Source organism: Sinocyclocheilus anshuiensis, unplaced genomic scaffold, assembly GCF_001515605.1.
Source record: "Sinocyclocheilus anshuiensis isolate Anshui unplaced genomic scaffold, SAMN03320099.WGS_v1.1 scaffold466, whole genome shotgun sequence".
In the NCBI taxonomy this organism is placed as follows: domain Eukaryota; kingdom Metazoa; phylum Chordata; class Actinopteri; order Cypriniformes; family Cyprinidae; genus Sinocyclocheilus; species Sinocyclocheilus anshuiensis.
The window spans coordinates 864,135-880,118 of NW_015544159.1; the positions used below are offsets into that span (position 1 = coordinate 864,135).

A 15,984-nucleotide genomic window follows, 5' to 3' on the forward strand; every position below is an offset into this window, starting at 1 on the left:
TCCAATATGTCAACAAAATGAAAAAATGTGATTTACTTGCCTTTATTCAATTGTAAGATTTCTGCCTTAAATAATGTAAGCAGGGTATAGCATAACCAGCTGTAATGTCTACTGTCACATGGTATATATATCATCATACAGCCCAGCTCTAATGTGAAAGTGACACCAATGTATATTTCTCAAACAAACATGCTTCTCAGGATGTAGATGCACATTCTCCTGGACATCGTTTTAAAACTAACTGCTATTGCTGTCTTTTACTACTGCTGTTTTCACTCACAGTGGCAGCACTGCAACAGTTTGCGGGTCTCTCAACACATGACACAATCCACTGTGGGCATTCCAAGCAGCCCATAAAACACTGCGGCCTCTAAAACAGCATGCTCCATTTAGCCCACGCCACCCCCTGGGTGGATAAACAACTCTCTGAAAAGACATTTCCCTCTTAAACTCAACTTCCCCACTAGTCCAAACATTAAAAATTATAAGAACAAAACAATGGATCCTAAACCGATCACCAAATGACGAGCTTTCTATAGCCAGTAGCAGTTAAACAAATTCTTTCCACACGATTCAGCATGATTAATCATAACTGTAATGAACTGATTTGGTGTATTCAGCTTGTTGGTTGTTTGATTTCTCCACTTTTTCACATTCCCCCGCTGTGTTTGAAATGACTGATTTAGACTCTCAGAGGAATGTGTTTCAACAGATGTGTTTCTCACCACAGTCAGCGCAGTGTACCGCTTATCAAAGCCAACTGTGGATGGAGGTTTGTGTCAGCAAAGCATCCTTAGATGAAGCTATATTTAAACACTAGTCAAAAGGTGTCAGCAAACCATGTGAAAGAACATCCCTGTTGGGTTTTTCTAGTTGGCCCCTCTTAGTGCACTGTAAAAAATGACCGTGAATTTAACGGTAAAAGACTGTAAAAATGCTACAGTAAAAACCTGTTAAATGGTTAACGGTAAATTCCCCTTCTGTATACGGTGAAAAACTGTATTGGACATTACATGTATTGGACATTAATTTTACGGTAATATACAGTTTTTGTAAGTGAAAAAGACCGTATAATTTACAGTGAATAGCCATAAATTGACATTCCCAGAATTCCCTGCGTTACATTTCAGATTTGATGTTTTTTTTGTTGAAATACCTATGGTTCTTCTTAGTTTTTTCTTATCAGTTTTGTATATTAGGGTTGTGTGTTACACCTAATGTTGTTAAATGAATGTTTATTGCATGATTTCAGTTTCATGTGTGTTACCATGATGGTGTTTAGTGTTTGTGTGAATGACACTGTGCACCTTCTATATATGTTATTATTTAAAAGCTGCTTGTGATGGGCTTTGGTTCATCATGTGACTTTCTCATCACCACCTGCATTTGGTGGTTATCAGTGTATTACAAAGGTACAAAACAGATTTCAGTACTTCAATAGGTTGGTATATTAACATTATATCAGTTAATGAAATTATGGTATTTTACTGTAAATTTAAGTTAAAAACGTAAAACCTAAAACGTTGCTACCATAGTTTTTATGGTAAAATTCCGGCAACCACAGCTGCCGTTTTTTTACCGATTTTTTTTTACAGTGTGGTTACTCTATCTGTACATCATTATGGTATTTCATTGATAGCCATTCAAAAGTAGCCATGAATTCTGGCAGCAAAAAAAAAAAGTTGCAAGCATCATACTGCATAAATTCTATTGGGATGAATGGGAATGCTAACAAATAGCTCTTTTCGGGTATTATGGTTTGATTACAGGTGTTGTAGTATAGTGTGTAAAGCTCTTGGCTAGAACTGCAAGAACTTACACCTATAGGATGGTTTAAATTAGAGTGACCAGACATCTTTTTGGTTTTTGGTGTCCTGTCCCCGGAAATGTCCTTGTATTACAGCACAATTTTCACTACTTTAGCCATGAAGAACTTTACCTGGATGAGAGCGGTGTCAGGGTAGTTCACATACTAACTATAAATGTTAAATACTGTTTGTATTTATTGTGTAACAGGGCCTGAACAGGGTGCTGGATTGTTTTGCACACAATTTTAAATGTTCCTGAGAAAAAAATTGTATATATATAAAAAAAATGATATTAAACAAATACTCTTGCAACAATTATTTCCATAAAGTACAAATTAGTAGCCTAATATGCAAAATAATAAGCCTAATTAGGGATAGGAAATATCCATTACCAAAATCACAAACACAATTAATGTTTTTAAAAAATGAAGTTGTAATTACTGTAATATTAAATACAATTAGAAAATGTTACAAAATGTGTTAAATATTACAAATAATATTATAATATATTACTGTAATATATAATAATATATCAATAAATAATATTTATTTTGTTTCATTTTTGTGATGTGTTTTTGTAAAGTTGTAATTTTGTCATAATACTGTTTTGATCAGTTTGCTATTTGCAATGATTAATATTTACTGTTTTTCATGGTGTGTGTGTGTGTGTGTGTGTGTGTGTGTGTACCTGGTATTCATTGGTCACATTAGTTTAAACATTGTAACTCTATTCCGCCTTAAAGGAAAAGTTCACCCAAAAATGAAAATTTGCTGAAAATGGACTCACCCTCAGGCCATCCAAGATATAGATGAATTTGTTTCTTCATCGGAACAGATTTGGAGAAATGTAGCATTACATCACTTGCTCATCAATGGATCCTCTGCAGTGAATGGGTGCCGTCAGAATAAGAGTCCAAACAGCTGATAAAAACATCACAATAGTTCATAAGTAATCCACACAACTCCAGCCCATCAGTGAACATCTTGTGAACCAAAACGTTGTGTGTTTATAAGAAACAAATCGATCATTAAGGCGTTTTAACTTTAAACCATCGCTTCTGGCCAAAATACCAGTCAACGCTCCCTCCAGTGAAACTTAAACTGCTAGAGCATTTTGCTAGCAATACAATAAATGTATTCCTCGTTTTTAATTCATAGATAATAACAAGTGAGATTTCAATTATATTGTTTTTCATTTCAGCAATGTTCATAAGTAATCCACACAACTCCAGCCCATCAGTGAACATCTTGTGAAGCAAAACGTTGTGTGTTTATAAGAAACAAATCGATCATTAAGGCGTTTTAACTTTAAACCATCGCTTCTGGCCAAAATACCAGTCAACGCTCCCTCCAGTGAAACTTAAACTGCTAGAGCATTTTGCTAGCAATACAATAAATGTATTCCTCGTTTTTAATTCATAGATAATAACAAGTGAGATTTCAATTATATTGTTTTTCATTTCAGCAATCTGGTCACCTTAGCTTAAATATTGTAACTGTTTTCTTAATAAGGTCTTGAACTGCTAGAACATAGTTTAAGCCTAGATATTTCCATGAACATCTCAGGAATCCCAAACAATTTGTCAGTGCTTTCCACAAAGCCACCCTCCCTCATATTCATAACAACAAATGCACCAACGGCATGAAGATTTATGGTTTTGAAGCAATTTAATAAGCTATTTTTGCTTTGCATGCACAAATTTGTAAGTTTGGCGCATTGTGGCATCCTTGAACACCATCCACACCAGCATTGCTTCATTCGGTATGCAATAGACATATAACATTACAACGTTTTAATCACTCTTGTAAATCCAACCCTTACCACTCTATGCCATTCAAAGCTGATGATGTGGACAATAATTGCCAACATGGAAGCTGAGAGATCCTAATCATCAGGTGTAATCCTACAAGTGTTAAACCACACTGGACTGGCACGTTTGCATGAGACGAGTCCCTTTGTATGTGATTATATTGTTGTTTTCCCCCAACACCACAGTATAAACTGCAAACCTCTAGTGAGCCCTTCAGCTTGACCACAGAAAATGGTCATATTACATACAATTTTAACTACGGCCAGTCTTACTATAGTGGATAACTCTAAATGCTTTGTATGTTTTCTGTTGCACGGAATGAGGCTGGAGCCGAGCTGGAGTGATTTCCTCCTGCAGTGTCTGTCCAATCAGGCCGAATGGGTGTTTTGCAGGATTTTGTGGTGGAGAAATTCGCTTCTGCGTGGGACAGTGATTTAGCGTGGCTTTTTCACTCATTCCCTCTGGCATTGAAAGATGTCATCACGAGTTTTCTTTAAGCACCAGAACAGCAGCTATAGCACGGAAAGTCAGACGTTGTAGCGTTAGACCTGGAGTGTTGTGTTTGTCTTATATGGCTTGGCGTGTCTTGTGGGTTGCTTTAGATTCTTAAACTGCCTTGTTACTAAAACATGTATGGGCCATATGAAAATGTGTTTTATTTTTCGCAGTTTACTTGTTTTCCTTTTCAATTTTTCAATTTTAATAAATGTTAATTATCAAAAAGCATATCTTCTCAACTGAATTCATAAAACCTTTCAATGTATATTTTTTTTAACTATGAAAAATTATGGTGACCAGTAATGTAGAAATTCTGTGTGTTCTGTTTAAATTTTTCTGGAGTCTGTGTTTTATCATTTAATACAAATTTATTATCAAAAACAATTTAATTAATATTTTAAAATGTAATCAAATGAAAATTGAACAATTACTTTAATTTTTTGGCAAACAAAGTGCTGCATAAAAGTCACATATGTAACCTTCGTTCCCTGAAGGAGGGAACGGAGACGTTACGTTAACACTGACGTTAGGGGTCTCACTTGGGAGTCCCAATCACCTCCGAGTAGTAAAAAAACAGGCCAATGAACATTGCAGAGTGAAATTTGCTTGCCCAACCACTCCCCAGTACACACGTTTCAGGTTCCACTCATTCAGGTTTGTGCTGAGGAGCCAAAACCATGTCCCGGCCATTCAGCGGTGTAGTTCAAGGTTGTGGCAGGAGGGACATAAAGTCTCCTTTCCCTCCTTCAGGGAACGAGGGTTACATACGTAACCGAGACGTTCCCTTTCAGTCAGTCATGTTCGACGACACTGACGTTAGGGGTCCCTATGGAAAACGCCACAACCACTGAACTGTGTTACGAGGGTTGGTGATGCAGATGTAGGTAAGCTCTCATCTACCAAGTAACAACTGGCATCCCAAATCGCAACCTACCCAGTGCCCCATCTTCAGCCGAATAGTCTTTCTTACTGAAATGGGACTGAAAAGACTCACAGCGAGGAGGGTCGCAGCTGCTGCTCCTTTACCCAGAGTAAAGACTGCTTCAGCTCTCTCAATTCCAGCCGTGACCAGTTGCATTACACTGGGGAAGCGTGCCTAAGTCAGTGCGGAGAAGGATGCTATGAAGACCACATCCTGCCCGAAGGGAGGTAACATGTAGAGAGTACTCATGGGCTGACAGCAGGGCAGTACTACATATGACATAAGTCACTGCGGTAGATCCTGACAGAAAATGGGAGGAGCTACTACCAGATCAGAGATTAGGCAGAAGTAATTCTATCAAGGGAAGACACAGGTTTACCAACAGGAAAACTGTACTGTGGAAGAATACATACATGGGATTACCAGAAGCGAATCACTATGTGACGAGTGGGGCAGGGCCGAGAGCCGTGGGAGCGGAGCGAGGCCAGTGGAGTTAATGATAATGAGCGACACGTGCACCACTCACCGGTCTCGAGTCCCATGGAGGAGCTCCGGAAGGATAAAAGGAGGGGTGACGACAGTGTTGGACGAGAGAGGACCAGGCCTGGATTTTATGGTGTTGTTTTATGCGGCAGTCTTCCGTGAGGGGCTGCCGCTTTTACTTTAGTTTTGTTTGTTTGTTTATTTATTTGTTAAAGTTTTATATTTAAATGTTCACCGGTTCCTGCCTCCTTCTTCCCGATCTACGAACTTTGTTACACACTATATGTGGGGCACAAAGCTCAATACAGGGGCTGACTGAAGGGGAAAGCAAACAGAAGAACTGAGCATGGCATTAGCCTCCTCCGCCGAGCCTGACAGCCGAAGGGTGCTGGAGGATGCTCAGTCCAGGGTTCGTCAGGAGAGGAACACGGATGTAGAGATGCATGGCACTCACACTCCCTGTTGGACCAGTGGCGGAACAGAATGAAACGGAAGACTCTCCCCCCGGCCCTCCTCCAGTGGGGAGGAGCAGTGTATTCACCACTTCCTGGGCAAGAGCAGTCCCCTCTATCTCTGGGTCATCTGAGTCAGGGCCGCTTCTCTGTCCACTTGGAGGGCTTAGCAGCTGCCTGGGGCACGGACTGCGTCGCTTTCCTGTGGGTGGCACAAAGTTGCAGGTGACGCCATGCTGGAGCAGATGTAGAAACGAAGGGAGATGCTTTCGGCGGCGAACAGACTGGGGGCCAGCCCTAGGCAGCCTGGTGGCGGTGGTCACATGACGGGGCAGGATGCGTTTGATGGCTTCCGACTGTTTTCGATCTGTCTGAGAGCTATGACAGTGTCGCCGAAAAGGCCAGCTTGGGTGTTGGGGACGTCAAGAAAGCGCACTTTGTCGGTGTTGCACATCTCCGCAAGGTTCAGCCAGAGATGGCTCTCCTGGACCACCAAAGTGAACATTGCCTGGCCGAGGGCCCACGCAATGACCTTATTCACCCAGAGGCAAAGTGGCTCACCGTGTGCGGTTCCTCATAACTACCCCTGTGCAATACAGTGCTTTGGCCTGATATATTTGCAGGATGGCCATCGCATGCAGGGTGGAGGCAGCCTGTCCAATGGCAAGTAAGTCTGAGCAGTGAAAGCTGACATCAGCTCACTGGCCCAGGACAGGAAGCATGCATGAGGCATGTAAGCACTGCAATCGCACTCTCCGTCTGGGGAATCTCTGTGCACTCCCAGATGGCCCCAAAATCAAGGGTAGTGAGTGTGGAGGAGGTTGCGTGATTGTACGTGACACGAAAGAGGAGTGGGAGGTCCGTGGGGACTTACCAGGCAAAAAGCTCACGCTATAATCCTCTGATCTCCCAGAGCGTTAGTCAGTGTGAGGCTGAGTAGTGGCAGAGGGGACTCAAGCATTCACGAAGATAGAGAGTTGTGATCGCAGTGTCACCATGGTTATGCTCTTGCAGCGAGGGCATAAACCATCCACAAAAACTGTCTCAGCATGCTTATGAGACACGTGAGACAGCGACTGTGGCCATCAGAAGAGGCCAAAAAAATGACCACATCCAGAAACGCACAGACAGAGAGGCATCTTTAAAAAGATGCTCACTGCCGTATTGCTCTTTTAGGGTAAACTGCTCTTTTTCTGAAGCACCCAGGGGGGAATCGCTGCACTCATCTGTGCCAAAAACTGGCGGAACACAGCTGAATGCGCCGTCAGAATCTCCAGCAGCAAGAGAGATTTTGCTTCTCTTCTACTCTTTTAGAGATGAATGGGAGAGTGATCGCTCAAACACGAACAACCACTCAGCTCCGAAGCAAAAATCTGAATGAGTGAATGCATGCCGCCCTCTTGTATACACGTGTATGGGGGAGTGGCTGGACTGGGCATCAAACATAGGCGAAACACCACTGAATGTGCCGTCAGAATCACCAGCAGCAAGAGAGATTTTGCTTCTCTTCTACTCTTTTAGAGATGAATGGGAGAGTGATTGCTCAAACACGAGCAATCACTCGGCTCCGAAGCAAAAATCTGAATGAGTAAATGCATGCCACCCTCTTATATACCCGTGTACGGGGGTGTGGCTGGGTATGCAAATTCCGTTCACTAATGTTCATTGGCCTGTTTTTACTACTCAGTGGTGATTGGGACTTCCAAGTGAGACCCCTAACGTCAGTGTCGACGTAATGTCAAACGAATATTGAATTTTATAGGGCTTATTATTCCAATCATTGGTATCTTCCTGTCTAAGTGGGCGGTTCTTGGGTGGAAAACGTTATAAAATGGACCAGACATTGTGCCATTAGTCAGAAGTCTTTCTGTGGGACACTAAACAGAGGTTTAATTCATGTTGGCATGAAGGTTGGGGAAGTGGATTAGTTCAGGGGAATTTGGGGGGGGGGTTTGCAGCACAATGAGACAGATGTTTATGGTGCGGAAGTCAATGACAGAATGAGCAAGTGCTGGAATAATATAAATTTTGTCTGAAATTATTTAACCATGAAGCACTGTATGCAGTTTTCTGCTAGCCCTACTTGAACCCAACATTATTCATGTGAGATATGACTTGCTACATAAATCAATGTATATATGAATGATCATATCTTGATGAAGCTTTATGATGAATATAATAACTTTTTTTCAGAAAATGTAAATTTTGATTGCCTATGCAGAACTGACTTACTACTGTGAGGTATTTTGAGTATTTGTTTTTTTTTGGTACACTACCATTCAAAAGTTTGAAAAAAAGTTGAAAAGAAGTCTAATATGCTCACCAAATACAGTAAAAATAGTAATAATGTGAGATATTATTAGTTTGAAATAACTGTTTTCTATTTAAATATATTTTAAAATGTCATTTATTCCCGTGATGCAAAGATGTACTTTCTGCATCATTACTCCAGTCTTCAGTACAAGATCCTTCAGAAATCGTTCTAATATACTGATTTGCTGCTCAAAACAGTTGTGCTGATCAGTTAGTGGTTTAACTACTTATTTTTTTGCTAATGAAAATGCTGTATATGGGGTAAATAAACCTTATGACATGACTTACACTATCTATTTTTTTCTTTCAGATCCACATATCAAAGTTAGTGGTAAGAGGGACAATGTGAAGGAAGCCAAGGAGAAGATCATGTCTGTCCTGGACACTAAGGTGAGCATGTCAAGTCATATTGGATAATTCTTATTTGATATGTCATTGTGCATTTGAAAAATGCCTCATTCGTCATCCCTGTCATTCTTGGTTGCTGTAGTAGCTGGATGCGTTTGGTTTTAGGACAGCTGTGACATTTGAAGCAATGGAATTTGAAGATCCTGAGAGGAAATATGTGGAGCCTGACATCAAGAGCTCCTCATATATTTATAAGGAATGAATCATGGCTTAAATCACATTGGGCAAAAGAAAGACAAATGCCATTGCATGGTACCTTTGGGTGACTCCTGGTAGCTGACATCTGTGGTATCTGCTTTATCAAAACATAAGAGATTGTTATAGAAATTGTACAACTGATTTTAGACTATATCCATTCTTCTGGTAATTTGTGCCAGACAGAATGCAGAACATCCACCAACTCCAACTGAAGAGTTTGTTGTAACATCACTATATATTTGTGTGGTAATTTCCTCATATTTTTTATGTGAAATGGGAAATGTTGTGTATTGACATCTGTCTGTAGACTTGATGTAATGAAAAACTGACTTGGCTGTAGCTCATTGATCTAATTCAGTCTGTCACAACTTTAATGAAGCTGCTCAAAGGGGCGGGATCTGTATTCCTTTGTTCACTTTTAAAATATGTTCAGTGTTTCAATACTGAAAGTGCAAGCAACTTCCTCAGCTCAAAAAACACTGCATTGATGCTAAGCACAATTAGCCACCATGAGCAAACATGGCGCATTTTGAATCAGATGCTTCTGGGAAGTCCTGTGCCAGCCAAGCAAGTATCATTGAGTCATTGAGATAAATAAGTTAAAAAAAATGCAATAAAAACAGTAATATTGTGAAATATTTTTACAATTTACAATAACTGTTTGAATATATTTTCAGATGTAATTTATCCCTGTGATGGCAAAACTGAATTTTCAGCAGCCATTACTCTATTATTATCAATGTTAAAATCAATTGTGCTGCTTCATATTTTTGTGACACATTTTTTAAATCAGATACTTCTTGTATATTCTGGTATATATGCGATACTTCTGATATATATGGGAATGCTATTGGACAAATAATGGCATAGAAATTACACCTTTAAACCGAGGTGGCTATGGTACCGCAGTTAATGCAATCCGACTCTTTTGTTTCCTCAGAGCAATCGTGTGACTCTAAAGATGGACGTCTCACATACCGAGCATTCACATGTCATCGGCAAAGGGGGAAACAATATTAAGAAGGTGATGGAGGACACGGGCTGTCACATCCACTTCCCTGACTCCAACCGCAACAACCAGGCTGAGAAGAGCAACCAGGTGGGATTCTGACTTACCCAGCTCATGTAAACATGTCCAAATCTCATTTCACCCCAACAATCAAAAGAGAAAATATAAGAAACTGCTGAAATTTGTGCATAAACAAAAATGACGCCGGTAGAATCTTTATTATTTTAGCATTATTTTTATAATAATTAAGCACAAGTTTTCATTTACATAATGTGTATGTACGTTTTACTTTGTTATTATTTTCAGTAGCTGTAATTCAGTATTTTTTTTTAATAATTGCATAAATATCACTGCAATAATGAGAATGGTGGTATGATTAATTGTCATATAAATAATGATAAATGTCAAAAATTGTGATGTTCTAAAAATAACTTTTTTATTCAAATTAAATAAATCAATCGGTGATATAATATAAATTTTGATAAATTTTGATAAATTTCTGAAATTATTTAACCATGAAGCACTGTATGTAGTTTTCTGCTAGCCCTACTTGAACCCAACATTATTCATGTGAGATATGACTTGCTACATAAATCAATGTATATATGAATGATCATATCTTGATGAAGCTTTATGATGAATATAATAACTTTTTTTCAGAAAATGTAAATTTTGATTGCCTATGCAGAACTGACTTACTACTGTGAGGTATTTTGAGTATTTGTTTTTTTTTGGTACACTACCATTCAAAAGTTTGAAAAAAAGTTGAAAAGAAGTCTAATATGCTCACCAAATACAGTAAAAATAGTAATAATGTGAGATATTATTAGTTTGAAATAACTGTTTTCTATTTAAATATATTTTAAAATGTCATTTATTCCCGTGATGCAAAGATGTACTTTCTGCATCATTACTCCAGTCTTCAGTACAAGATCCTTCAGAAATCGTTCTAATATACTGATTTGCTGCTCAAAACAGTTGTGCTGATCAGTTAGTGGTTTAACTACTTATTTTTTTGCTAATGAAAATGCTGTATATGGGGTAAATAAACCTTATGACATGACTTACACTATCTATTTTTTTCTTTCAGATCCACATATCAAAGTTAGTGGTAAGAGGGACAATGTGAAGGAAGCCAAGGAGAAGATCATGTCTGTCCTGGACACTAAGGTGAGCATGTCAAGTCATATTGGATAATTCTTATTTGATATGTCATTGTGCATTTGAAAAATGCCTCATTCGTCATCCCTGTCATTCTTGGTTGCTGTAGTAGCTGGATGCGTTTGGTTTTAGGACAGCTGTGACATTTGAAGCAATGGAATTTGAAGATCCTGAGAGGAAATATGTGGAGCCTGACATCAAGAGCTCCTCATATATTTATAAGGAATGAATCATGGCTTAAATCACATTGGGCAAAAGAAAGACAAATGCCATTGCATGGTACCTTTGGGTGACTCCTGGTAGCTGACATCTGTGGTATCTGCTTTATCAAAACATAAGAGATTGTTATAGAAATTGTACAACTGATTTTAGACTATATCCATTCTTCTGGTAATTTGTGCCAGACAGAATGCAGAACATCCACCAACTCCAACTGAAGAGTTTGTTGTAACATCACTATATATTTGTGTGGTAATTTCCTCATATTTTTTATGTGAAATGGGAAATGTTGTGTATTGACATCTGTCTGTAGACTTGATGTAATGAAAAACTGACTTGGCTGTAGCTCATTGATCTAATTCAGTCTGTCACAACTTTAATGAAGCTGCTCAAAGGGGCGGGATCTGTATTCCTTTGTTCACTTTTAAAATATGTTCAGTGTTTCAATACTGAAAGTGCAAGCAACTTCCTCAGCTCAAAAAACACTGCATTGATGCTAAGCACAATTAGCCACCATGAGCAAACATGGCGCATTTTGAATCAGATGCTTCTGGGAAGTCCTGTGCCAGCCAAGCAAGTATCATTGAGTCATTGAGATAAATAAGTTAAAAAAAATGCAATAAAAACAGTAATATTGTGAAATATTTTTACAATTTACAATAACTGTTTGAATATATTTTCAGATGTAATTTATCCCTGTGATGGCAAAACTGAATTTTCAGCAGCCATTACTCTATTATTATCAATGTTAAAATCAATTGTGCTGCTTCATATTTTTGTGACACATTTTTTAAATCAGATACTTCTTGTATATTCTGGTATATATGCGATACTTCTGATATATATGGGAATGCTACTGGACAAATAATGGCATAGAAATTACACCTTTAAACCGAGGTGGCTATGGTACCGCAGTTAATGCAATCCGACTCTTTTGTTTCCTCAGAGCAATCGTGTGACTCTAAAGATGGACGTCTCACATACCGAGCATTCACATGTCATCGGCAAAGGGGGAAACAATATTAAGAAGGTGATGGAGGACACGGGCTGTCACATCCACTTCCCTGACTCCAACCGCAACAACCAGGCTGAGAAGAGCAACCAGGTGGGATTCTGACTTACCCAGCTCATGTAAACATGTCCAAATCTCATTTCACCCCAACAATCAAAAGAGAAAATATAAGAAACTGCTGAAATTTGTGCATAAACAAAAATGACGCCGGTAGAATCTTTATTATTTTAGCATTATTTTTATAATAATTAAGCACAAGTTTTCATTTACATAATGTGTATGTACGTTTTACTTTGTTATTATTTTCAGTAGCTGTAATTCAGTATTTTTTTTTAATAATTGCATAAATATCACTGCAATAATGAGAATGGTGGTATGATTAATTGTCATATAAATAATGATAAATGTCAAAAATTGTGATGTTCTAAAAATAACTTTTTTATTCAAATTAAATAAATCAATCGGTGATAAAACAAGTATCTTATGCTGCATTTATTCGATTTAAAAAACACAGTAAAAAACTGTGCTATTGTGTAATATTATTCCAATTTAACACAACTGTTTTCTGTTTTAGATTATTGTAAAATGTAATTGTATTCCTGTGATGCCAAAGCTGAATTTTCAGCATCATTCCTCTAGTCTTCAGTGTCACATGATCCTTCAGAATTCATTCTGATATGCTGATTTGATGCATTAGTAAGAAACATTTCTAATTTTTATAAAAGTTGAAAACAGTGCTGCTTAATATTTTTGTAGATACTGATTTTTTTTTTGTCCAGATTATTCTTTTGTAACATTATAAAAGTCCTTCCTGTCACTTTTGATCAATTGTATGCATCCTTGCTGATTAAAAGTATTAAACTCCTTAAGAAATCTTTTGAATTGAAGAGTATTTGCAAAAATAATAACATAATTTATACTTATAAATTATATGTATATTTAAAATTACATTCTTGTTATTTTGGGATGAAACATGACCTGGACATGCTCTTGACAGGTTTCTTGAGATATCCACCTAAAAGATTATTATGCATATTGTCTGCAGCCTAAGGGAGGATAAAGACTGAGCCATAATTGGATGCGAGACAGGTTTCCAGACTTGATGAAGTGGGGAATGTGGAAATTGAGCAATGGCATGGCACTCCCTCAGTGTGGGCTCATGTGTTGGGTTCAGAGTGGCTGGTACTTGCTGACAGGTGAATGAGTCAGGCTAGAATGAAGAAATCTCACCTCCTAGTGGTGCTCGCATGATAACATTTGGCAGACGAGTATTTTTCATTCTTAAGGGATTAGTTCACCAAAAATGAAAATCATTTACTCACCCCCATGTCGTTCCAAGCGCATTACTTTGTTTTGTTTTTTTCTGTGGAAAACAAATGGAAATCAAATAAAACTTTCAGAGGAGGAGCCTGTATGACTTGTGCAGTATATTCATTCATCATGTCATCATTTAAAGGAACACTCCACTATTTTTGAAAATAGGCTCATTTTCTATCTCCCCTAGAGTTAAACAGTTGAGTTTTACCGTTTTCAAATCCATTCAGCCGATCTTTGCTGCCGTACCATGGGTGCAGCAGGCGCAATGCTATTAAGCAGCGCTTGAAAATAACTTCCAATACGCCTATTTTCAGGCGCTGCGTAATATCATTGCGCCTGCTGCACCCATGGTACGGCAGCAAAGTTCCTCGATTATTACGCCGGAATGAGAGTATAGTTCCTAGCCATATCGGCCTAGAAAATCGCAACTTTTCATTTTCCGTCGGTCTTAGTACACGATGTAACTACAGAAGAGTCAAGTTTTAAATAGGAAAAATATCGAAACTCTTTGGTCATTTTTGAGCGAGATGCTAATGGTCTAATCAGATTCAATGATCTATGCTAAGCTACAGCTAAAAGTGCTATCGCCAGACCCGGAGATCGGCTGAATGGATTCGAAAACGGTAAAACTCAACTGTTCAACTCTAGGGGAGTTGGAAAATGAGCCTATTTTCAAAAATAGTGGAGTGTTCCTTTAATTTTAATTTTTATTGTTTTAAGTCATACCAAATGATGTACTAGACTCCACTTCCTTTACTTCCATGAACATGCATGTGACTTTCTTGTTCCTTTTTCTGCAGGTGTCCATAGCTGGCCAACCAGGAGGAGTGGAGGCCGCCAGAGCCCGAATTCGGGTAAATAAATATTTATAATATGATAAAGGCAGGAAGTAGAAGTGGGAGGCTGCTATTTATCTTGAGGAAGTTGACAGGTACAGGTTTTTTTTTTGGGATGAGATAAACACATTCCTCAGCATCCCATCGGTCATCTTGGCAACACAACAAGCAGCATTCATCTTTCTCCGGATGTTTCTAGTTGAGAAAATGGTGCTTGAATCAGAACTGCTGCCCTCTGTTGGTATTGTGTAAGCATTACAGCCACTTCTATCCATTTCAATGGCATAAACACCTTCCTTTTACAAAGCTGTACAGGCAAAAGCCTTTTAATAGGATAAAACATGAGGAATAAGAAAGTTGTAAGAAGCATTTGACACTCAAGGTCTTGAGTTTTACTTATAAGAACAACTTTAATAATGGTTTGATGTGGAACACATGGTGCCAATTGAAGCTGGTTTGAAACTGCAGTTCTAGTGATATCTTGACTGTTTGGCCGGGTGTCGCCTGTGTACTCCTGCTCCATCCAGACTCTGTCCTCAGATTTCACCAGTGCCAGGGCTCTGCACACGTGCTTCCTCCTCAGAGAGAACCAAGAAAAACAAGCCAAAGCAATCGAGCACAGCGGGCTTCCTTAGTGTTTAGCATAAACACAGCATAAAGACTGAGCCCCAATTAACTCGAGGACATTTCTAAACAAGAAACTATCATAAGCCTTCACTATTGTTTCACGAAGCAATTTGTATAAAATGAGTACCTTTGAAAAACCCAGGCCGCTCCATTTTGCATGTACAAAACATATACATTTCTGTGGGTGAAATGTACATTTGAGGGAAGGATGTTTGTGGGACAGCCTCACTTTTTCTCTTCCTCGTTCAAGTGACCAGAAATGCTGGGAATTCTTCTCGTGACCACCTAATCATCTCCTTTTTCCTCTTTTCTCTCTTCAAAAGACCTTCACCCACATTCGTTTTGGTGCTTTATTGTGCCATTACATCCATGTGAATGGTATAGCGCGAGCATAATTCTCACTCTTAACCTCAAGTCAGGTTTTCAGTCTCTTTTCAGACCAACTTGTTTGTTTGTGGATTGTTGTGGTAAATTTCGAATGCAATGAAATGAACCCTGACAGGTTTCTGTCCTACCATTAAAAGTGAAGGGAACCACAAGTTAAAAGATCCAAAAAGGTTATAAAGAAGGCTTAAAACAAATCCTTTAGAATCAAGCTGTTTAATCCAAGTCTTAGATAAAGTCCAAGTCCAAGATAGGGATAAATTCACGTTATATGATAACTAAATGATGACAGAACTTTTATTTTTGCAAGAACTGTCTCTTTAATGTAATGTTCTACAAAGTTCAATGATAAGTTACAGTGTCCACAATGAAAAAAAAATAAAAAAATATTTTAACATCTTTTGCTTTAATTGTATTTGTGATAGTTTTGATAAATTGTCAATTTTCAAGAAGTGCGTGCGTGTGTGCGTGCGTGCGTGCGTGCGTGCGTGCGTGCATTTAGCAAATAAAAATGTTCCTGTGGCTC

At 38.5% G+C, this 15,984-nt stretch overlaps 1 protein-coding gene across 1 annotated transcript in view; it reads left to right on the forward strand.

The window, feature by feature from the left end:
- LOC107695510 (protein bicaudal C homolog 1-B-like) overlaps window positions 1-15,984 on the forward strand; it is a 104,492-nt gene that overhangs the window by 63,282 nt on the left and 25,226 nt on the right. Inside the window, exons 6-8 of the mRNA XM_016495452.1 lie at window positions 8,598-8,677; window positions 9,834-9,992; window positions 14,412-14,465. Coding sequence (XP_016350938.1) covers window positions 8,598-8,677; window positions 9,834-9,992; window positions 14,412-14,465 — 293 coding nt within the window. The remainder of the gene's footprint in view (window positions 1-8,597; window positions 8,678-9,833; window positions 9,993-14,411; window positions 14,466-15,984) is intronic.